The sequence below is a fragment of the Typha angustifolia genome, chromosome 1 (genome assembly GCF_048772165.1).
Source record: "Typha angustifolia cultivar Huaian chromosome 1, ASM4877216v1, whole genome shotgun sequence".
Classification (NCBI taxonomy): domain Eukaryota; kingdom Viridiplantae; phylum Streptophyta; class Magnoliopsida; order Poales; family Typhaceae; genus Typha; species Typha angustifolia.
Genome location: NC_133239.1, coordinates 3,701,468 through 3,725,620, shown reverse-complemented (window position 1 = coordinate 3,725,620; position 24,153 = coordinate 3,701,468). Strand labels below are relative to the sequence as shown.

General features: G+C 37.8%; 3 protein-coding genes across 3 annotated transcripts; 1 reads left to right on the top strand and 2 right to left on the bottom strand.

Annotated features, from left to right (window-relative positions):
* Positions 1-7,545: 7,545 nt before the first annotated feature.
* LOC140759822 (aluminum-activated malate transporter 1-like) lies at positions 7,546-9,740 on the bottom strand. Its single transcript, XM_073096498.1, has 6 exons — positions 9,491-9,740; positions 9,268-9,408; positions 8,903-9,175; positions 8,454-8,566; positions 8,175-8,324; positions 7,546-7,947 (listed from the first exon to the last, which is right to left on the bottom strand). Exons 1-6 carry the CDS (start codon positions 9,738-9,740, stop codon positions 7,546-7,548), a joined length of 1,329 nt encoding a protein of 442 aa, XP_072952599.1.
* A 2,362-nt stretch (positions 9,741-12,102) lies between these two features.
* Positions 12,103-16,750, top strand: LOC140767019 (uncharacterized). Its single transcript, XM_073106765.1, has 6 exons — positions 12,103-12,422; positions 12,519-12,613; positions 12,689-12,943; positions 13,034-13,195; positions 15,850-15,939; positions 16,100-16,750. The coding sequence occupies exons 1-6, from the start codon at positions 12,130-12,132 to the stop codon at positions 16,291-16,293; spliced, it is 1,089 nt and encodes a 362-aa protein (XP_072962866.1). The 5' UTR covers positions 12,103-12,129; the 3' UTR covers positions 16,294-16,750.
* Positions 16,751-18,169: 1,419 nt separating this feature from the next.
* On the bottom strand, positions 18,170-19,669 carry LOC140762365 (E3 ubiquitin-protein ligase PUB23-like). The gene has a single exon (XM_073100114.1). The coding sequence runs from the start codon at positions 19,527-19,529 to the stop codon at positions 18,309-18,311; it is 1,221 nt and encodes a 406-aa protein (XP_072956215.1). The 5' UTR covers positions 19,530-19,669; the 3' UTR covers positions 18,170-18,308.
* Positions 19,670-24,153: the final 4,484 nt, after the last annotated feature.

Genomic DNA, 24,153 nt, shown 5'->3' with positions numbered 1-24,153 from the left:
AATCTGATCTAATTTGAATGAGATAGCAAATTGGATCGGATTAAACTTTATTCGTTATCACCCCTATTTCGGAGCTCATTTTCATGGAATATCCATGATCCGATATATATATATATATATGTAACGTTTTTCTGTACACATACATGAACACAGTTAGGTCATGATCAAAAGCAAGAAGCAGATGCAATTTAGGAAGTCCGGTTGAGGAAGCGAATCAATCAATCATGCAGTTCTTCATCTGCGTCGGCCTTTTTCCCATTGTTTTTGGCATGTTGATTTTCAGCAGCAATGCCAATGTTTGATCATGAGATCAAACTTGACCACAAGGTCTCCTGGCCAATCTGGGGGTTTTATCCACTCCGTGATAGCCATCTCTATCCGGATTTATCCTGGTATCTTTGGTCACCACGAAGGATTGTTTGCGTTATGCTGGTGGTTTACATCAATATTAAGTGAAACTAGAGTCTAATACATGTATATATTATTTAGTAGCTCCATTCAGTTTCTCCTATTTCCTTTGTTATTGACCTCGAAATATATAATTTTAGGGGGAATTATAATTTACCTCCTTATGATTTGGGCCAATTTTTAACTTACATCCTTATATTCCAAAGTATTTAACCTTCTTCTAGTCTAGAAAATTTTTATATTTATTAGTTTATTATTAACTAGAGAGTATAAAAACCTCTTACTCATATAAATATAGCCTGATTTGAATATTGTAGGCTTAGTTTATTTATTTTGTAATTTATTCATGACAAAAAAATATAAGCAGGAATGATAAATCATTACTTTTGAATAGAAAATCTAATAATTATAATTTAATTTAAATTAATATTTTGGAAGGGAGCTGTAGATAGTACACGGTGACCCCACCGCCTAGCGGCAAAGTAAATGACAAGACGATCTAACATTTTTTATATAAAATACATTAATATATATAATAAAATTTTAATATTAATATAATATATATATATATATAATTTGTAATAATACATTGCACCGAATTTCAAATAATCATGACTCATCATTTACAATTATAATAATAAGTTCATAAGAATCATAACTAAATATTCAAAATAAATAGCACAAAATAACTAAATATTCAAAATAACTAGCATATCAGATTAAAAGTAATTACTAATTAGCTAATTTCTTATCACAGTGAAAGATATTTACATTTCAAAGTTCAAAACTCAAGATTCAAGCTAGTGAAAGTTTACCAATAACATCAGTTAATTCCTCTAGCAAACTAATTCGCAATTAATTCTATTAGCATAACAGATTAACAATAATTACGAATTAGCAAACTAATATAACAAATTTTCAGGACAGTGAAAGAAATCTACATTTAGTAGTTTAACTGTTCAAGACAGTGAAATAATTAATAGGGATTAGCGAGGAGCCAAGACATCAACACTATCGGCTTTTTTCTGCATTCCCTAAAGTACTCTTCTCATTGTACGTAAGTGCATATGTGTGAATATATATATATATATATATATATATATATATATATATGCCTTCAAGCGCACCGTGGTGGTTAAGGCAGAGTAGAAGGCAGATGTCACAGGTTATATCCTGGAAAGATAGGGGTCTTCTCCTCTACTATTCTACCAGACAACAAACAAAAGCATAGTTTGATCAACCGGGTGTTTAGATGATTGGATGATCCATATCATGTAATGCATGTTATTCAAGACCCCTCTGCAAATTATTCTGCTATCTTATCCCTAAATTGCTCGCCCTTTGCCTCAAACAGTTTGACAAGAGTTGAGACAGTTTAGTCTTTCTTCTTCTCCCTGTAGGGCAGCAGTATGCTGCAGTACCTAATCATTATTATAGTAGAAAGACTGCTCCAATTCCCTGTTATGGCTTAACTTCATCTCAACTTGTGCTATTCATTCAGAGAAAAAAGAAATGAAATTCAGTTCCTTCTGTTTGAATTACTCCAGAATGCAATATTAATAGCTTATGTCTATATTTTTTTGTTCAATCTTTCATATTATGAGTTGGCTTTTTGGCAGGAGAATAAGCAAGGATTCATCGCTCAGAGGCATGCAATAGTTGTTGCGAAGAACTTGAAGTTGCTGATGGAGAAGGGAGCCAAGGATAGTAAGCTGGTCAAGTACAGGCCAACATCTTTAGCACCGGTAGTTACATAGGAAGACGAGATGCTTTGGCCGAGCTACCGTTTATGACCATCATTGGCCAGCTTCCCGGCATGATCAGATCGAGGGACATATTCTTGGGCTGGCCAAGGAGATTGATGGGGCTTGACAGTCTTGTTATCAGAGAATGGAACCATCAATTGTTGTGCAAAACTACCAAGTGGGTGAAGGAAGGGAAGCAAGACCTTCACCCCCAAATAGGTCAAATCGGAATAGTGAAAGGTAACACAGTGTAAAGCTTGAAAAACTCTAAAAAGATGTTAATGGTGATAAAAAAGACCTAAGCAAGTTCCAATCACGGATCAACACCCTAACGTAAGCAAATACCAACAAAGACAATAATGAAGACAATAGAGAGAGAGAGAAGATTTACGTGGTTCGGCGATGTGCTTACTTCCACGGGCGGAGTAATCTTTTTTACTATGCAAATCCTTCACTTACAAAGAGTTTAACAACTCTAATCACTCTCAATATAATGGTGACTCAACCCTCATTAATGTTCTTCTAACTACCAATCCTAAAAAACCTACTTTAGTATTTATAGTCTGGTTCAAATTTGAGGATTTTCAGAGTCGCGTTCGAACACGCCCAATGTTAATACATCAGAATGCAGAAACAGCTGCTCTCAGATTGGTCCGCGTTTAAACGCGGCTGGGGCCGTTCGAACGCTTGCAGAAAGTCTGCTCTCGGGTTGGCTCGCGTTTGAACGCGGTTGGGGCCGTTCGAACACCTGCTTCACAGACTGCTTTCTGTCTGAGCCCGCGTTTGAACGCCCTCAGGGCGCGTTCGAATGCGCGGCACAGAAATGCTGATACATGCTGAATTTTTTACTGAAATTGAATTTGAACCAATTTTTAACATTAATTGCCATTCCTGTGATTCTAATAACCGGCTATGGCAGTATAGAAAAATGGAACGCCAAAAAACATAATGTTTACTCATAGAAATACAGGATGCCATTACTGTGTACATGAGAAAGAGATCGATTTGTTCATAATTAATATGAAAGGATTTCTCCAGATCCAGGGCAATTAGCTCTTGATCCAGAGTTTGCAGCTGTGTTACATTATTTTTGTAATGCAGCTTAATGCTGGGGTTGGACTACAAGGCATCAATAAGTACAATAAAATTACGGTCAGTCTTTTTTTATTCTTGTTATCTCTTTCTTAGTTGGTTTTCATTGAAGGTTGAAGTTTCTTCTCCAGCCTTTTAGAGATCCTCAGTGTTGTGAACCTATACTTATCTCGGATCGCGAACGAGTCGTTGACTAATCTTAGATTTTTTGTGCCTATGTATCTTCTATGGCTGTTTTTACTTATTGTATTTTTATTTGTGCTGTTTAACTAGATCTCTCGTTTTCTTTGTTGGAGTGTTTACTGTTGTGATAGAATCAAAATCTACCCCCCAACAAAAAACAGTATACATTTTTTATTTTAGAGTTAAGTTATTATTGAGAGTCATTCCATATTCAAATTCATCTTTCAAGCAAGAAATATATCCTGCATGTCATTTAATTTTTTCCTTCTTAAACTAATCTATCATATGAGACAAAAGACAAGATTTTGTAGGCTCAGCAAACAAAGTGGTTTGGCATAACTACACCTAACTTGGCACTTGGAGACAACAATTTCTCCATAACTAAGCCCTGGCGAGAATTATGCACAAAGTGATGGTGATTGAGGTGCCAAAACGAGGCCATTCCCATTATTCACAGAGGTCAGAGCTTCTGGTCTGACCGTAACTTACGACAAGAAGACTTTCTTGTTCATTTTCACCACTTCTCCTAAAGCTTGGCCTTTGTTGCATCTCTTTCTTTCTTTCTCTCTCTCTTTAGATATCTGCCATCCAAATACTAATTTCTTGCAGCCCACTTCGAGGTGTAGTGAGGGACAGCTCAAAACCCAACTCACTAATGCTCTCTTTTCTTTCACCTGTCAGTTTCTTTTTCCACCCATGGACATCATCCTGGAATGCTGGTGGAAAGTAGATTGAAGGTGAAACGAGTAAGACTCCTATATTCGTACGCTTTTATCTCCTTATCACCTTATCATATTCCAACTTTCCAGGTCCCCCATTTACCCAACAAATCACTTTCACATAAGGAGCCATTAAGTACAGAGGGAAGGACAAGCATGGATTCAATCACTTCCGTCTTTAAATTTGCTTGTCAAATTTGACTTGAAAAGAGATTTTTTTTAAAAAACTCTTAGCTCTGGTGCATGCATCACAAGTATATGTGTAACACCCGTAAAAAAAAAAAAAAAAAAAAAAAAAAAAATGGCGCACGCGCGCGTGCGCTGACTCCTTCTTCCCCTTCCCCCACCTCTCGCAGTTAGTTGCGAGAGGTGGGAGAGAAGATCGCCGGAGTGGAGTAACTCCACTCCGATTCTCTCTCCCCTCTCCTCTATTTAACCCCCTTCTCCCCTAGGGTTCTTTTCTTTTGCGGAATCTCCCCATCTTCATTATTTCTCTACTCTCCTTTCCTCTTCCGAGCCGCCGAGGTCTTCGTCGCGGGCAACAAGCCACCGGAACGCCGGCAACCGACCAAAACCCTCCCTCTTCGATCGTCAGGTCAGCCTTCAGCCCCTAGCTAGTTTAATTCGAAAATAGTTTAGTAAGCATGCGTATTTAGGATTATATTTTTAGTTTACCTTCGTCGGGAAATTCGCCGGCCGGCGACCTCGGGTCGACAAACCACCGGTTCGGGAAGCTTCTCGGTCTCTTCCCCAAGCTGTAGGTACCCAAATTGGGTACCCACGGGGCGCGTGGGAGGCGATGCCATGTCGCCTCCCACCGTCGGAATCCCTTGGCACTAGCGGCTACCACCGGCGGTGGTGGCCTCGCTCTTCGTTTTCGGCTGACCCACCTCTCCACTTGGAAGGGTTGGGTATCCGAGGATCGGGCTTCGAGCCCATCTCGCACTAGGTTGAGAACCCCATGGCCGCCGGCCATGAAGTCCTTCAACTCACACCTTCGGCCGCACTAGCCGGAGGTTCTTTCCTCTTCTGCGCCCAAGTCGACACAGTCGACTTGGGGGTGATGCTGCTAGAGCCGGGGGAGGGGGCTGCCGGCGACAGGGAACGCCGACAGCATGACCCCTCTTCTCTGTTTCTCCTTCTCGGTTGTGGAGATGAGGAGAGGGTGGGGGGTTGGGTCCCCCACCGTTCTCTCTCTCTTTCCCTTGGACTGTGGCATGGGCTGCGTTGCAGCCCAAGCCCACAGTCCCTTATGACTTTTTCTAAGGGTCTCAGTGGGCTGGGCTCTCGAGCCCAGTCCACCACCTTCCCTTAGCTTCTGGTAGGCTGCGGAGGGCCCCGCAGCCCACCTCTTTTTTGTTGTCGGACTGGGCTCTGGAGCCCAGTCCACCAACTCCCCCTGCCTGGCTGGGCTCTGGAGCCCAGCCCATTACTTCTGGTCCAGTGGGCTGCAGGTGGGTCTGCAGCCCACTCTCTCCCTCTCACCCTCACTTAAATTGCTGGGCCTTGGGCTCAGCCCAACCTTTAACATTTTTCTTTAACCCTAGTCTAATTAATTTTGAGTCTGTTATTTTCTTAAATTCTGATAGCTGCACAATTTGTAATTATTATAATTTCTCAATCATGTTATTAAGGAAATTAGTGATTTTTCGCAAGATCAAAATAATATTGAATATTAAGTCTTCTCTATTATCTTCACATTTACAATGTGAACCGCTCTAATGACCATTATTATAGTAATTAGGACAAATAATATCTCAGACCTAGAAAATCAAACTTAATATACACAACAACACGGTTAGTTATAAGTCCATTAACTTTATGTTTATTTATAAATTATTAGATTCAGCATTGTGCGGGAAGGATCTTGAAATTCAGGAAGAGCTGACTGATTAGGAGAGTAAGACAAATTCCAGAGATACCCCAGGCGAGTAGAATTTTATAATAGTCTTTAAAAATGCATGCTTATGTCATATCTTACCTGTGATAGTTAAATGTCGTTTTCTTATGAAACTTATATGACATCACATATTTGCATTAAATTACTTGTCAGTTTCTACTTGTATTATTTATCACTTAATGCACATGTATGATAGATGCTATGATTGTTTATAATATCTGTTATTGTGATGATTATGTTAAATAAATAATAGAAGTCATGGCACCACATACACATATCACTATTAGTCAAGTCCCAATTAGGCAGTGCCCTTTTACCTACTTAACCCGGGGTTAAGAGTAGAGTGTATATTATATAGTATCATATTAGCGGCCTACACCTGAGGTCGATAGCAGGTGGAGCATTCAGGTGATTACACTGCCATAGTTGGAGACTTGACTAGTATGATATTAGAAAAGATGATTGAGAGGAAGGGATTGTAGTTCTAGCGGTACCCGAGGACGCAGGGACAGGACGTCTATTGAGCTGTGTGCTCTTACCAGCCGTAGGTGATGATTTCGCTCTGTGCGATAATTACTAGAACGGTGTTGATGGGCCTACGACTGGGGTCCTTAGTCTGATGGCCACAGACAACCGGTCATATGCAGCGTCGCCAGGCATGTATGGGCGATAATACCGCTAGTTGACTAGTCCCCCTCGATTTTATGATGCTATGCGAGATATGATATTGTGACTAGACTCCTGTGTTGATTTCTATGTAAAATAAGCTATAATGATGAAAGCTATTAAAAGTCATAATGTACATTTTTCCCCGACAAGTTATGAGTTGCATTTTTACTTATCATGTAATATTCTTAGATTATTATTAGATTTTACTTGCTGGGCCCTGTGCTCACCGCCATTTTTGGTGGAAATATTTTAGACATGATTATAGAGGATGCGGACATCGAGGAGTAGCAGATTCATTCCTTATTTTTAGCATTTGCTTATTCTATCATTTCAGTTGGACTTAACCCCTACGAGGGTATTTATGTTTTAGCAAGTTTGTGATGGATTTGTATTCCTAGAGGCTTGTTGAGGCCTGTGATATTATAATTCAGGATTATTTGTTGGATTATTATGGTATTTCTTGACTTATTCAGATACTTGGTGAGATTATTTCACTGACCGATCACGTGGGAATCATGTGGACATGCTTCACGTGAAGAACACGTGAATTTTTGGAAGTGGGTGTTTCAATATGATTCGATGAGTCAGCGTGAAAGTCTATTTGCATTTAATAATCTAGGATTCAAATATTAGCTTACAAAATAACTCAAAAACTTAAGCTAGCTAAATGGTATTATGATTCTTATTGTAATTCGATACCATTGAGTTCTCATTTAATAAAGTAAGGTGTAATTTATCCATAACTATATTACTATATAAGTTGTAATATTTTCTATATATGGTACTTATTTCATCAAATACTACATCTAAACTCTACACTCAGCAAAATCTATCGGTCAATAGTAATGGCAACTCGGGTGGTTGTCTCTTCATCATCGGCGACCGGCTTAACGGCGGACCCACAATCCGGTTCAACCGGCTTGAACATGGCGAGCCGAGCCAGCTCCTCGACTGAACCGGCGATCTCCTCCGTACGCCCCACTATTTCGGCGAGGAGAAAAGAGATCGCCGCTATGTCCGTGACCTCCGATAGCGCCACGCCACCCGACAACGCGCGCCTGAGATCGGCGGAGGCCGCGAGAGACGCTGCCACGTGGCCATTGGCGGAGTGCGGTACCGTCATTGCCCGGATCGCCGTGGAGAGCTCTCTGAGCGCCTTAGCGGATCCGGAGCTCATCTCCACACAACTGGTCCGGATCTTCTCGGCTATATCCGGATCCGTATTCTTTGACTGCAGCAAAGATAGATTGATTAAGATGGTAGATCCGATATCACATTACACCTTGTTTAAAGAAATAATATTGAAAATGTAATCAATCTTATATCCTTACTGAGAAGTGGAGATTAAGATTTTCAGATAGTTTAGAAATGAATAAACTTATATATTTTTATGTGCTATTGAATCATAGTTCAAGAGGCCAAAATATAATTTAACTCGAATATTATAACTTTTAGTACCATTGGTTCTCGAAAGGTGGTGATGAAGGAAACGAGAGACTCCATGGAAGAGGCGCAGTGGCGGTTCAGAGCTCCGAGCTTTTGGTATTGTTTCCATGGGTGATGACAGCCAAATCTACCATGGCGAGGTTCCCATTTTGCAAAGTTTAACTGCAAGAACATGAATTTATTGAGTTCTTTTTTCCACTACGTACAGAGTTACCCATCTTGCCTTTGATATCTTTATGGCTTATAACTTTTGTTTATATTTCAAGTCCTTTTTAATACCAATAGGCTTACCAAGGAGTCCTCGCTGGCCTTTGAGTTGAGGACACTCTTGTGAACTTGGAGAAAGGGCTTGCCTTCCATATTTTGTTGCCTAGCCTTTTCTCCAAAGCATTCAGCTTCCAATCCTGCACCCACCATTTTATATGTATATATAATTAGCTCCAACAACCTAATATAATTTGGGGAACTATTCTTAGCATCCAAGAGTCAAATTGCAAATATATAAATTATTTTTTCTACCTGACCAACGTTGTTATATATATATATATATATATATATATATATATATATATATATATATATATATATATATATATGTGTGTGTGTGACAGGTGTAAGTTGTAAGTTTACATGATGCATGGGTTTTGTACATCTTTATACTTCAATACCTGAGTCATAGTTGAGAGGTGAAAATATAACTCAAACATTTGAGCGTTGAAATATTTTGTTATAATACGTGCCTTCTAAGAAGCTGGCGAGCTTCTCTAAGTTGCTGGCCACCAGCTTGTGAAGCTCTTCCCCGGCCCAAACGGGAAAGACGAAGAAGGAGGTAGCGAGGCAGATCGCCACCCCAATGGCAACAGTGGACAGTCTCTGGTGCGCCAACTGCAGCAGCTCCTCCACTCGGAAGCTCGACACAGCCACCAAGCTAAACGTCAGTATAAATATCGTCACCCCGTAGTCGTACCGTGCCTTTATCGCCGGCACGAATCTCGAGAACGTAGATGCTGCCCCTACAGTGACATTTTGGGCTCAGAACGTTCTTCCTCTGATACCATCTTAAATTCACGTGGAAAAATAAATATAGATATGTATACGTATATACCTAGTACGAAAACAAAGAGTCCGAGAACTATCGGCTCTCCTCTCTCGCCACTTCGAGCTGCTACCTCGTGAGCTCCGACGCCGAGAACGCCGGCGATTAGCGTCGCCACTGCTCGGTTCAAACCTTTGCTCAGTGTCGCACCTGGCACGATTAGTACATAGTTAGACTGCGATAGGCTGTGATAATTAATTAATTTAGTTTGTGTCGGATATATGATCACTACCAACAGTATACTCCATGACGACCACGACGGTCATCACCGCCCAAATGGCCGACACTCCGAAGCCATCGTAGAGAGGCGTGGCGTAGTAGAAGAAAGAGACCGCCGTGAGCGCCAACCCGACCTTGAAGGAATGAGCTATCCTCCTCGGATCGTCTTCACCGATCTTTCTCACCTTCCTCGCGCTCGCCTTCAACTTGTCGAGTACTGATGAACAGAGAGATGACGGCCACGGGGAGATTCCAAGCTCCATTAGCTGATGGAGGAAAGAGACAATTAATTTCGAGGTACGAAGATATAAGTGTTCTTGACTATGTATATATAAGCAAAGTAACAGATCTCGGGAGATCTCTGGCAAGATATAAGGGGATATATGCTGTTTGTGGTCAAAGCACATGGTAGACAAGTAAAATTTTTGGAGAAATTATATTTTATTTCTCCTTAGATCTAAATTTAAATTATATCACTTTACTTTTTTATAATTATATTTACACTGAAAACATTATTTTTTTTCATGACGATATCAAATTTAAAGATTTGTAAACGTATCTAAAATAATACCGTTCAAATTATAAACGACAAATATATATATATATATATATATATATTATCTGAAATTTGATCAGTATTAGTTAAATATTATAGAAAAGTTAATAATATTAATTTTGAGTATGATCATAAAAGTATAAAAAGATATAAATAGAACGGTGAGAAGTGAATTTAAATCTAAGCATAGCTATCTAAATATATTTTTCCTGCTAAGTGTGATCTCTTATTGGTGGGGTAAGTTGTGGTTGGTACGGGCTTCATTCTCCACTAGAGGCAATGAAGGCAGTCGGAAGGAAACTTAATATGCAGCGTGCTTGAAAAAAGGTTGATGGCAATTGATTTGAACGATGCTCAGGGGACAAGCGTTGGTGGTCTTTGTTGTTTGCACTTTGGGCCAGGTTTGCCAATTCCTTAGTAGGGTTAGGTTTTGACAAGATTGTCCAAGTTGTATTCATTTAAATTCATTTATTATGGAATAAAGCCTATTCTACTGTTAGTATTCTATTTTTTTAATATCATAAGGAGTAATTCTAAGAGAACTATATTGAATTTTTATACTAAAAAAAATATTAATATCCATATAAGTTATATTAATATTTAATTATATCTGATGCGACATAGAATTAATATTAAAATAATAAAAAATAATAATATTGTATTACGAATTTGAAATATCTTATAACAAATAATCAAAATATCTCATAGTGGATAGAAAGAAACTACCACATCAATAATATTTTGATTAGTGTTTACTTATGAATTTTTTTATAAATATACAATGTAATGAAGTTTCTTGTCATGTGGTGTAAATTTATACAAACAGTGCGGGTATTTTTTTGCCAAATAATGTGGGCTTTTTTTTAATGTCACGTAGACATGCAGTGCGAATTTATATAGGTAGTGCAAATTTTTTTATTATACAGTGAGGGGTTTTGAGAGAGAAAAAATAAGTACTTTGTAAAAGATTAAGATATTACCTGCGAGTAAAGATGAACATATAGTGCTCAACTTATATTCGAATTCATATGTTTAGTTTTTTAGTTCGAATATAAATTCAGATACGATGAATGGTAAAATTTAAAATTATATCTTAATTAAATAGATAATTTTTAGATAGATGATTAGATCTTAAACGGATATTGATTGGATTTAAAAGAATTATAATACTTTATTTAGATATAATTTATATAAAAATATTAAGAGTTTTACAACAGATAATTATTTTATATGTCAAATGTGTAAAATTAGAGAAAATTAATCTCTATAAATAACATAAAGATATTATTAGTAATAATACTAATATTTACTATTTAAATAAGTAAACTAAAAACTATAAATTAGTTAAAATATGTGGATAAACAAATATCCGATATCTAATCTGAAAAATATATCCAACCTATATCTGAATCAGTATCTCAATCTTTTTTTAAAAAAAATTTACGGTATCCGAATTAGATAAAAAAATTTATTTAAAAAAAATCTGATCCAAGTCGGATCCAATAGTGGGTCGCATCGAGATGTGAAAAAAGAGTACCTTTGATATAACATTTGAAAAATGGAAATTATAATAGTGAATGATAGTTGATTTGAGCCTCTCCTTTGAAAAGTAAATATATAATTTTTAATTTGGTTAATTTCGTAATATAAAGTGTCAGAATATAAATATAAAAAATTATTATTTTTAATAATTTAAGTTTTTTAAATAATTAATGAGTTAAAACGTATGAATTTCTGACCACCTATGTACGTGTTGCCACACCCTATTTTATAATGTATTAATCTCCTAACTTCTATAATGCTATAGTATTGCTTAAAGAGAAACAAGTTAGCTTATAAAATATATTGAAGAATTTGAAAGATTTTTAATAGTTTAAAGAGCTTCTAGGTGGAAATGTGTAATCATTTATGGGGTCTAACAATTTTAGTACCTCGAAACTCGTGTAATGTTGATCACAATGCATTTTTAATCCGCCATCTATGAATGTGAGCCCAGCCCAATTTGGTCACTCTTGGGCCTCCAAGATCGTCTATCTCACTCAGTTATACGTACATTTATCCGCGCCGTTCCTCTCTCTCTCTCTCTCAGGTCAGCCATGGAAGACGAGACCAAGCTCACTTGGACCGATGAGGTCGAAGACCTCGTCGATCGCGGCGATGTCGATGGAGCAATCTCCCTCCTCGAATCCATCGTCGCCAAGCTCGAAACTTTAGACTGCTCCTCGCCGCCGTCCTCCGCCGCTGACGACCTCCGCCTCGCCGCCGCACTCGGCGATCTCGCCGACATCTACGCATCCCGAGGATTCTCCCTCAAGGCCGACGAGATCCGTTCTCGCGCCATCGCCGCCCGCTCCCGCGCCGCCCTCCACCCTCCTCCCCCAATTCTAGGGTTCGTTGACTAGGGGTTTCACGTTCTTTCTTTTCTATCTGGAATCTGTTTCTTATCAGATCCCCTTCTTGATTTGGTTTCTTGCGAATCTTGAAGGGATCCTGACGAGCCGACGAAGGAGAAAACTCCGACTCAAGAAGAGACGTCGGCTTCCATCGCTTCAAACAAGGACGTAACAGACGACGAAGATGGTATCTTTTCTCATTCCTTGTCTAATCTTCGAGGAAATTGTGATCAGATTGGGTTTTCTGGTGGCAAATGAGCAGATTGGGAGGCCATGGCGGACCGCCTTGCAAATGATGCTGCGGTGCTCTCCTTGCAGCCGGAGGCGGAGGTGGCTTCTTCTAGCATTTCGGAAGAGGAACCGGCGGCGCACGTGACGCCCAAACGGAGGGGGAGGGGTTCGTTTCTGTACGACAAGAGTGTTCTTTACAGTGATCAGCATGATTCGGATAAGGCGTTGGATGACTTGGAGGATCGCGGGCGTTGGGACGAGGATGAGGCGTTTTGGAGCGGAAACTGTGAGTGTGAAGCATTCTTAGTTCAGGATTAGTTTTTCTTGAATAATGGATTTGAAAGAGAGTAATTTTGGTTTTGTTCCATGCTTTTAGCACGATTTGGGACCAAACATGTCCTTGTTCTTTACGATTTCTCCCCGAGTATTCGCACGGCGGACTTGGAAAAGCTCTTTGAAGAATTTAGAGAATCTGGAGTCGCCATTCGCTGGGTTACTGATACAGTTGCACTTGCGGTTTTCGGGACACCCTCAGTTGGTATGTTTTTATTGTCCGGATATCTACTTTTCCTATGTATGTTTTGTGATGGTATTATGAGTTGCTTATGCCTGGCTGAGATACCAACATTTTATGCTCTTTTCTGTAGAATAGAGGAAAATTTTAAAAAACCAAGGATATTTTTTTTCTTCTAATTCTGAAGGTTACGAAAGAGAAAATTTATACAAAATAATTCTAAAAATCTTCTTTCTTGAACCTGGCAGAGTGAAGGCATATTGATTAAAATACAATTTCCAAATATTGTGAGTCTCACTAGGTAAAAGTCTTATTTCATTCATGAAGTTCTGGCTCTTTCCACGGTTTGAATGAGAACTATGCATAAAGAAAATGATTTAACAAATAACACATGTACTTCATTTGAACTTAAATGGATAAAATGACAACTGTTGTCCAAACTTGATTGAAATAAGATGCCACTGTTAGCAACCCAATTGAATTGTTGCAATTTCTACAAAATTTTGATTGCCATATATGACTTTGAAATAGTGAAAAGTAAGGTTCATACATAATATATGACTAAGTCAATAGTGCAGGGTGTTAAATGAAAATCTCCCTTTTTTCTAAAATAGGTATTGGGCTATTTTAGAAAATATTCCTAAATATTCCTTATTTGATGCAATAACTTATTCATCTCTTGCAAGTCACTTCTCAACATATTGTAGTTGCAATAAGTATAGAACAAGACACAACTTTAGTTGATGAATATGACACTTACTCTTGTTATTTCATTATTTGATGTAGGCCATAACCTAGGCATAATGGATCATAAGCACCTGGTGGCTTGACTAGGTAGTCAATTTTGCATTGCTTAACAGAGTTTGTAAAATCTAGTCCGAAGGAGGAGACTGCCTTGAGAAAGTGATGCTTTAAGATAGAAAAATACGTGCTATATCCCTATATGAGTTCCCAAATATTAGCAGGGATTGAGGTAGAAGGTTGGTAGGAGGATAACATCATTACTTTGTGATTCTGAGTCTGCCAACTAGTCTTTGAGAATGAATGGATGTCGTAGTGGACTGCATGCGAGTTCTAATTGTTGATCTTTTGGGCAAATTGGTGTTTGTACCAAGATACCAATATTCTCTAGGATTTTAAAGTTTTCTCTCACTGTATATGAGAGATTATGTCTATCTTCAAAAAAGTTTCCTATTTCCTCGATCTTCAAATAGGCTGTTTTCTTGGAATTGGAAGTACTAGGGAAATGACAGTCCAGTAGGTTTTTCTAGTGAGTCAAGATGATGACTAGAAGAAATTGGGGTTATAGACATCCATGTGATAAACCATCTTGGGTAGATAACGCAACAGAATCTCGGAGATAAAGCTCTTCTCTTATCAGAAATTTACCTAATCAGGTCATCCTCCTTGAGTAAAATTCATGCAAGACATGATAATAGGACAGAAAGAGCAGCATCATGGAGATACTTTGCAGCATCTCTAACTGATGAAAGATTGTGACAAAGATTTGTCACATTGGACAATTATTTTTGAGGAAAAGTAATAAGAAAGTAATTGTAATATGAGCACCAATCTTAATGGATCATTGATCATCATTGGATGAACCAGGAGACAGCGTTAGCATATTGTGCTTAAATAGTTCTAATTAAATGGCACAAAGGGTAGAAATCAGTGAGAAATGGTGTATCTAAAAATTAACTTACAGAATCAGCAGATTGGCTGGTTATTAGCGGAGGCTTTTCACCAAATGATATTGCTCCACTGTAAGTCAGAGAGTTATCAAGAAATGGATAATCCTACTGACCTTTGTTGTCAAATTTAATAGCATTGACCAAAGTGTTTGTTTGTGTGGCAAAAATCAGCCATTCAGTTATGTGATCAATTAGTTTTGACTTTTTTCAAACAAAAACTTATTTGATCAATTTGCTGCAGTAGGTGAACAGAGCAGTTTGACAATGAGGATGATTAGTTACCTCAAGTGATGATTAATAAACTAAAAGCAACAGCTATAGGCATGAAAATAGTATCAATCACTTGGTTTATTCTGATAAGCGTGCCATAAATTGGAAGCTCACGAGTGGCATACAAGATCCGTCAGTTATTTTCTTTGAATACCAAAGACTATAAGCTGTATTGATAGATGGAGTAGGTTTGATGAGAATAGTTTAACTTGAATATGCTGGAGAATGAATCACTAAGGCTGTAAGAACTGCATTAATTTAATTTCTTGTTTGAGATAGGCAAGTATATGGTACCACAGGAAGGGGAAAGAGTATGAGATAGGATGAGAACCTATCCCCATGACCTTTAAAAAAGGGGTAGCTATAACTATCTTCGAAGGATTTAAACTGACTGAATAAAAAGTAAAAAAACCTACTATTCTGAGACTGTCCTCATTCCTTACCTCCATGAGAGAGTAGAAGGATCTGGTAGCAGCTTTTATTTAGTGGTAGTATACTGTGATGCACCTGAGCATGCAGAATGCTTCAAATGCTCTCTATGCACCTGCATACGCATATTGGTCCATAGGTGTGGAGCACATGTGACCTGTATACATGAATGCTCATTTTGCTTTTAGTTTTCTACTACGACGTCTCTTTTATGCCCGATTATTTGCTCCTTAATGTTCATGTTTGTACTCTTATCTTCTATTACATATTGTTCCTGTTGCCTTGCAGCACATGAGGCTTTAAAGACTGTACCGTCCCAATACAAAGTACGTTTTCTTGATGAGGACGATATCCTTTTGGCTGACCTCAACAGAAAAGGTAATTTCTCCCTTTTTTACCTTTTGGTGTTCCATTTCATTTTGTTTAATTTTTTCCCCATGTTGATGTATCTCCTACAACTGAAAATTAGTATTTCAGTGTCTGTGTTTTGCTACAATATTTCATTGCCTTGTTTCTCACCAAGGATGAAACATACCAGATCTGGAACCTCCTTATCCAAGACCAAAAACATCAGCAAGAACAGCTCAGAGATTGATTGCTCAAGGGATGGGAATGAGGCTTTCCACCAATTTTGGGTCAGCTGAGCTGAGGAAGCAAGAGGAAGAGAGAAAGAACCGAATAGTTGCTCGGCATACCATGCGTGATGATGCTTGGGGCTCAGATAAACCATAACATTATCCATATAATCAAGCATTTGTTACCTTTCAGATGTGTCCTCACTTGCACATGTGCTGGTTTACCGTCGTCATCCTTCTACCCGTGGTTGTGGAAACTTAGTCTTGGGAATCAATGGCTGATTCAATGTTTCAGTAAGAAAGTTATCCCTGCCCTCATTTCGGTTTTTTTGGGTCACCAATACCAGGGGAGGATATATATTATCCCTCCTGGTCATCCCTTACACTACATTGGGGAGATAATTCAGATGAAAACATCTGTAAGCTTCTTTGCATTTATTTCTCAGAAACAAAGAAAACAGAGATGAAGAGAGTTCTTCCGACTGCAGAAATTTGAATGTGGGGTTGTTCCCGGGTTTACCTTCTCCGTCGTTGTTAGAGTTAAAAAGGGGATGCTGTACAAAACCATACTTGGGATTAAAGTGCCGGTTATTTAATTTTACTTTTTTTAAAAAGTACCGGTTATTTCATGTCCCCAATTCCGTTTCTTGAAGGGTGAGTATGATCATGTCCTCTTGACTCTCTGTGCAAGCTGTAACGGGATTCGGAGTTGATAGGTATCTAAACCTAGACATATATAGCACCGTGAGTTGAATGGATAATCGTGTCCCATCTTATCGCTTGTTGTGAGCATGTGAAACATAAGTTAAGAATCTTCAGCTTCCAGATGGCTGTGAAAAACATGCTACATACCGTAGCTGCCAAATGGCTGAGTCACAGAGTTAGTAGGTATAATAAGCTGGCATTGCTTATTAAGAAAGAAGAAGAAGATATTCTTGCCTGCCTAATTTGACCTGTCTTCGACCCGCCCCTCTGTTACCTTTCCTTTGTAATCTACTTATAAATCGAAAAGTTAATCTCTTTCTCGATCGATTGGTAAGAGAATAGGCGTAATCTTCCATTAGTGAACCGAGTAAAATTTCAAAGGAGTTCATAACCCCCCCTTATACGTATACTCTATTTTGACACTAAACCCGTACTACGTAGCTTATAGAGCAATGAGTACTACTCATTAGCTAGAAGCCCAGCCTTGCTTTTAGCCGGTAAATTTATGTCACGTATATGATATCAGAATATTATATTAAGGCGTCAGTGCCGATTGGCCGACAAAGAGAGGGTTGATTGGCTTTTGTCTTTTTCTGTTTCGTTTATGCATTGACCGGTCAAGATTGAAAGGGCGGCAGAGAGAGTTGCAACACCGTCATCTGAGATGAGAGCGAGCGAGAGAATGCCTCATCAATTTGACTAACGACTAGTCTGCAAATGGGTTTTGATTCAAAAAGGTTTTGCTATACTTAACATTGTTATACATAATAAGTCTACAGTCTACCCAAATGGCAGATTTTTTGACCAAAATAAACTTATTTTTTTAATTTTTTTATAGAAATAAACTACTTTTAAATTTAATTATTAAATGAGATTAAATTTATTGTAATTATAATAAAAACGTTGAACTAATCAGTATTTTTACTGCAAGATAATTTTTTTAAAGTTATTAAAAGATTAAGTTAAAATATATATATATAAAACATCGAATAAATAAGTGTTTTTAGGATTAGACAAAAATGTTGAGCTGTTCAACGTTTTTATTATGACTATAGTAAATTAGATTATATTTAGTAAATAAATCTAAGAGTAATCTATTTTGATAAAAAAATTTTTGAAATATGACTAGTTTGCTCAAAAACTCTAAATGGCATGCAACGTGTGGTGTATCTATATATCTTATCGCATGACATGATTCTATCGATAACAACATATTATACAACACAACATTTTTGTCAAAGAGATCGATCTTAACCCAAGAGTTAGGAGTTAGTGGTTTTTTAAAGAGTTAGGAGTTAGAGATCGATCTTAACCTTGGTCTAATCATACGCTTAACTCACATTCTTCTTTAAACCTTATATAATGTAGCAAGTAAATCTATTATCATGTACACTTAACTTGCTTGCAGTTCATAAATGCTATATATATTTAGAAAAAAGAAGAAGAAAGATAATATTTTTCTCTCCCTCATGAACGAGGATAGATATCCTTCAACTGAGGAGCCAAACAAGGCGAGTTCCTCCAAACCCTAGAATGCAACCTAAGAATCTCCAACACTTTCTCCTTCACCTTCATCCCACAATCCACCTGCATCACCATGCATAGCTTAGCGACCACCCCGACCTGCACCATCTCGTGCAGCACCGCCGGCGTCGCCGAGAACGTCGCCACCGAGTGCAGCACCCTCAGCGCGCTCTCGCTCGCCGCATGCGACACCCGTAGTATCCTCTTAGACACCGCCGCAATCCCCGCCGCGTGCCCGACCAACTCCGCCCTCCCCTCGGCGCACCCGCACAAGTTGTCGAGCACCACTAGCACCATCTCGCACACCCTCCTCTCCGGCAAGCCAAGAAGGAGCTCGACCACCACCGGCACTGCGCCGGCCTCCACCGCCTTGACCCTATTCCTTCCGTGCCGGCAGAGCTGGCACAGGACATGCAATGCCGCCTTTGTTGCCTGCCAGGACACGCCGCCACGGAGGACGTTGACAACCTCCGCGATGAGCTGCGGGCTAGTGGCTATCAATCTAGCCGGAGACATGACGGAGACCAAGTTCTTGAGTAGTAGTATTGCGTAAACGCGAGACTTGTAGTAGTTTGGTCGAGCTAGAATGGCTGTTAGTATGGCGATGAAATCATCGATGTTCTCTTCTTGTTCCGAGATCTGGAGAGAAGATAAGACGGCGAGAGCTTCGTCGCAAATCTCTTCTTGCTCTTGTTGTGGTAAAGTTAAGCTCGAGATGGTCTTCTTTACCATAGAAAGTAACAGGTCTATGCCTCCTAACGCTTCGACGCACCGCTTGCTGCGATCGCTCTTTACGAGAACAGCTCGTAGCTTTCGTAGCGGAACCACTTGGGACTCCGGTGACTTCGCCTGACTGAGGAGATCGGCGATCTGGGATTTGTCGACAGGCGCTCGCGGGGTCGGGAACCGCTCGACGCCGCTGGAGGCGTTGGCGACGCACCAGGACTGGATCAGACGGCGAAGGGTGTGGTTCGGTGTGATCAGCTCGAGGTCCGGCACTAACTGTTCCCTGGTGACCGGACACGTGTGGTTGCCGCCGGAGAATAGCCATCGTTCGATGCTGTCGCGGTCGTAGGTGATGCCGGTGGAGAGGGTGACGGGGTCTCTCATGGTTTGGAGTGAGATGGGGCACAGGAAGTAAGCAGGGACTTCCACTCCTTCCATTGAGATAGAATTTAACTAATTTCTTGATACTTGAAGAACTCCAAAAAAAACTTTAGAAAACCAAGAGTGGAAATTTGTAAAGCTGCGGTTGTTTGATCCGCTTTTAGGGAGGGAGAGAGATCGCAAGGAGTTGTTGAGAGTCGAGCTAGTTGGATTGGGGTTTTATAGAGAGGCCCGGGAGGAAGAGGAGCAGAAGATGGAGAGAGAGAGAGAGAGAGAGAGAGAGAGAGAGAGAGGAGGGTCAAAAAGGGAAGAAGTCCACGCTGTGGTCTTTTCCGCATTTAAAATTGGCAAATTATATTTCACACCCTATATCTTTATGAATTTATATATCGACGCTCATGTTTTAGAATTTATTCTCCTTTCCCAAACACCACCACCACCACCAGCGGTAAAAGTAGAATCAAACTTCACATATTTTCAGAGGCCGTGCCTCTAACGTAATATTCTTTAAACTATACGGCTAGAAAGATAGATAGAGTTATACAGATCATAATTTATAGAAATATAAGGTGTGAAATATAATTCTTCTTAAATTTATTAGGTGTGATTAGTATTATAATACTCTTCTCCCAGAACCTTTCTACGGACGGCTATTTCTACTATGAAAAGTTCTATTATTTTGGTCCTTATAGAATGAATAATTTCGCTTTTGAGACTTCCAGGCGCATATATTTTACCAGCTTTGACCTCGTGCTAATTAACGCCGGCAGCACAAGTTTCATGGTGCCGGTTCCTCACGGCAATACCAATTTCACCGATTTGAATTAACCAAGCTGTGAATAGAATCTTTTTCAACTTTCCAATTACTTCAAACGAGAGGTTCTTATTTTTCTAAACCCTATTTTCATAGAAGAGTATCTATTTAATTATATTTAATTTTTTAGTTTAACATATAATTAAGTGTATATATTTTGAATAATTAGTATATATTTTTGTATATGGTGCATACTCGATTTTATATTGTCAATAAAAAAGCCCTATGTTATGTTACGGTCTCAAAATTATATTTACCCTTTAGATTACATTATTAATTTTACTAAAATATTTGCGGAACAAACTATGTATTTGTCAATTAAACTTGACTAAACCTTCTACATTAAATAGCTACACTAGGGATATTACCAAAATACCCTTAATCTACACTACGAAAAATAATCACTCCAGAGAAATATATTAAATACATGTATACTTTTATTATATCTTTTCAGTATGAAATCTAATCATTATCATTTTAAATTCGTTACATTTATTTGATGGAATCTATACAATGGGAAGGTGTAAAATATAATTTTCTCATATTAAAAATATATATAGGTTATATGGATCAAAAATATATAATAAAAGAGCAGGGGGTGTTTAATGCAAATTTCGAAGGTGAAAAAGAAAAAAAAAACGTGTCTCATCCTATTCTTCGAGTCGACCGGTGACGTGGCTGAAATCCACCAACGCTAATATTAATCTGGTGGACTTTGACTCGTCTTCGACCGCTCGCCCCCAAACATTATTCGCCACGTGCCTAACACAATTACCACGGACTAGATAGAAGAAGCTTCTCCATTCTTCTCTCGTGCACGACATAAAGCTTGGGTCAACCCACGTAACATTTGTGATGAAAATTAAATAAATTCGAATATATTTACATCACACCCAAATAACAATAGGAGTTAGATGTGGACATATGATCTATATATATATATATATATATAATAACTCTCTTTTGTATATTATATATATATATATATTTTTTTTTATTCCATATTAATACTCGAATCTCACCGTGTGATTATCGTGCTATTAAATTAACCTAGTCAACCAGAAGATTCAAGATTCTGCTATACATTTATTTATTTATTTATTTGTTTCTTTATTTTTGAAGCATGTAACACTTGCTCTAATAGGACTTTACCTATGAAGTCCAGTTATAAGCGTGGCTAATAGAGATAATAAAATCATTTAAAATAATTATGATTGGCTTCGCTAGAATATATATATATATATAGAGAGAGAGAGAGAGTAACGTAACGGGGCATCTTAGTGATATAAAATAAGTTTAAAAAGAATAAGATAGCGTTTGGCTATGGAATGATTATCAAATTAATTCAGCCATGCTTATTTTGTTAATAAATGATTTAAAAGTACCATTTACCGTGAATAAATATGGAGAGGGGAGAGAGTGACTGAAGTGCCATCGTAGAAAAATAATAATTAAATTTTATTGATAATATAAAATATTTAATGGAAGAAAAGACGAGAGGAATGAGGAGAAAGCATTAATAAACTAGTATTAAAATAAGATGTTATTCGATTACTATATTAAAATAAGTTTATGCTTATCCACGTAACCAAACATGTTCTTTTAAGTGATTTTGTTTAAACTGAGAACATTGTTAATTTTGTTAGAACTTAGTCAAAAGTTTTGTTTTTTTAATTATTTATGAACCCTTAGATTTAGGCTGGACAAAGGGCTAACCCTCTTGGGTACAGAGACACTTAAGTTCCACCAAGTTTTTTACTATTTATTCTAAGACTTCAAGCCATATGCGTCGTCGAACAATTTGCTCTGAAACCAAACACCGTCGAGACCTGCTCTAAGTCGTTATATTGTCAATCTGTTCTTTCAAGTTAGCTGCACTGTTGAACCATCAACTGAATCAAACCAAGCCACTAAACCACCACCAAATAATTTCTCCATAATATTATTTAGGGTTGGAGTTGAACCTATAACCTCTTTGGTCATGAGCAAAATATCTACGAATTCTAGAACTTAGTCAAAAATTAAAAAGTTAGGGTGATAGAAAGTTCACGGAGTTAAAAGTGATTTTTGACCGAATCCTCAAAGGTAATATGTACTTACTATCAACATGAAAAACAAGAAGGAAAAATAGCTCTATTAAATTGAATTGAGCTCAGATTAATTGAAATATTATCAAATTTTCACTGTTTACACACCAAAAATCAAAAAAAGTTAACGTGTGAAAGTAGGAAACGTGTGAGAGAGAGAGAGAGAGAGAGAGAGAGAGAGAGAGAGAGAGAGAGAGAGAGAGACAAGATTGAGTGGGTAGAGCTGTAGAAAGAGTGAGGCATTCAATTTTTCGTTTAACGTGAGAAAGACAACAAAGGTAAGCTATCATTTGTCACACACTACTTATTTGGCGACCATAGTAATTTGGACTTTTCCAGTATGGTAGAAGCATCCATTACCATACAAAATCCAACTTATTTGACACCCCCTCCTCCTTTAGAATTAGAATCTTTGCCGTTTCACACACTATGTTCTCTTTGCATTGTTTTTAATTTAATTCTTGTATATATAGATTAAGGATGATCTATCAATTGTTGTTGCTGATGATTTATTAGGAATACGTTGTTGTGTTTAGTTGTTAAGTGTGATCATCAAAGTATATTAAATGTAATAGGTATTAATAATTTTATAATCATCTAAAATATCGCTGCTATTAAGAACGATGTAAAAAATTCATATCCAATTCGGATAGAATTTGAGAAATAATATTTTTATATATCAAATTTATATAGAATTTAAAAAAATTAATCTCTACAAATAATATACAACACATTATTAATCATAATATCAATATTTACTATTTAAATAAACAAATTAAAAATTATTTTAAAAAATATGTATGTAAACGAATATCTGATATCTATATTCGAATCTAAAAATTATATTCAACCTATATCTAAATCGAATAGAAATTTTTTTTATCCGAATCCGATTCAAATTGAGTCGGAGTAACCTACCGTTATCAAACCTAGGTGTATATCCTTTTCTTTTCCACAGGTGGAACTTTTCTAGAACCTGGACGTGGCAAACTGCAGTTGGAATGCTATCAAATTTCAACATGTGGGACTTGTAGTGTGAAAAAACCGTTTGCAAAACCAGTAAGGTTGGGAAATTCTCAAATCCGTAGACGTTATAGTGTGTGTTGTATCTGATTATTCTTTTAGACTGATACGAGTCAATGAAGATAAAGAAATGTTATCATGCTTTAACAAATTGACAGTAAACTCTTATCCTCGATCATTTAATGAAGTGAAGTCCAATTTATCAATAATGCTTCTAAGAAACAGAATACTTTTCATTTAAGCTGATACATCTAAAACCTCCAATGCTACACCAAAATGATACATTACAGTAGAAAAGAGAGTGAATTAAGAATCACAACCCAGAACACAAACTAAGTGATAGCAGTACGCAACAAAATAGAGCCCAAAGACAGGACGTACAGCACAAGTACAGCTTATGCTATTCTCATACAAGAGGAGAAAATTATTAACCCATAAGCAGAACAAGGCAGCAGCAATGAAATATGTTGTAGTATGAAATGTTTCTGCTATATATGTCAGCTTTGGCACTGAAGTGTTTATGATAATAACATAAAAACTAGACTTCCTAGGCAAAACAAAATTTTGCAGTAATTCAATTTGGGATGAGTTATAGTCAATATATCGGACACCACTAAAGCCTGCATCCCCACGCGCGCACACAAACACACAAACATGACACACACACACAAACTAGGAAACCCATGTCTTATGGAGAGAGATACACATTAATATACAAATAAAAGACAATTTGATAATCTGAAAAAGGAGATCAAAG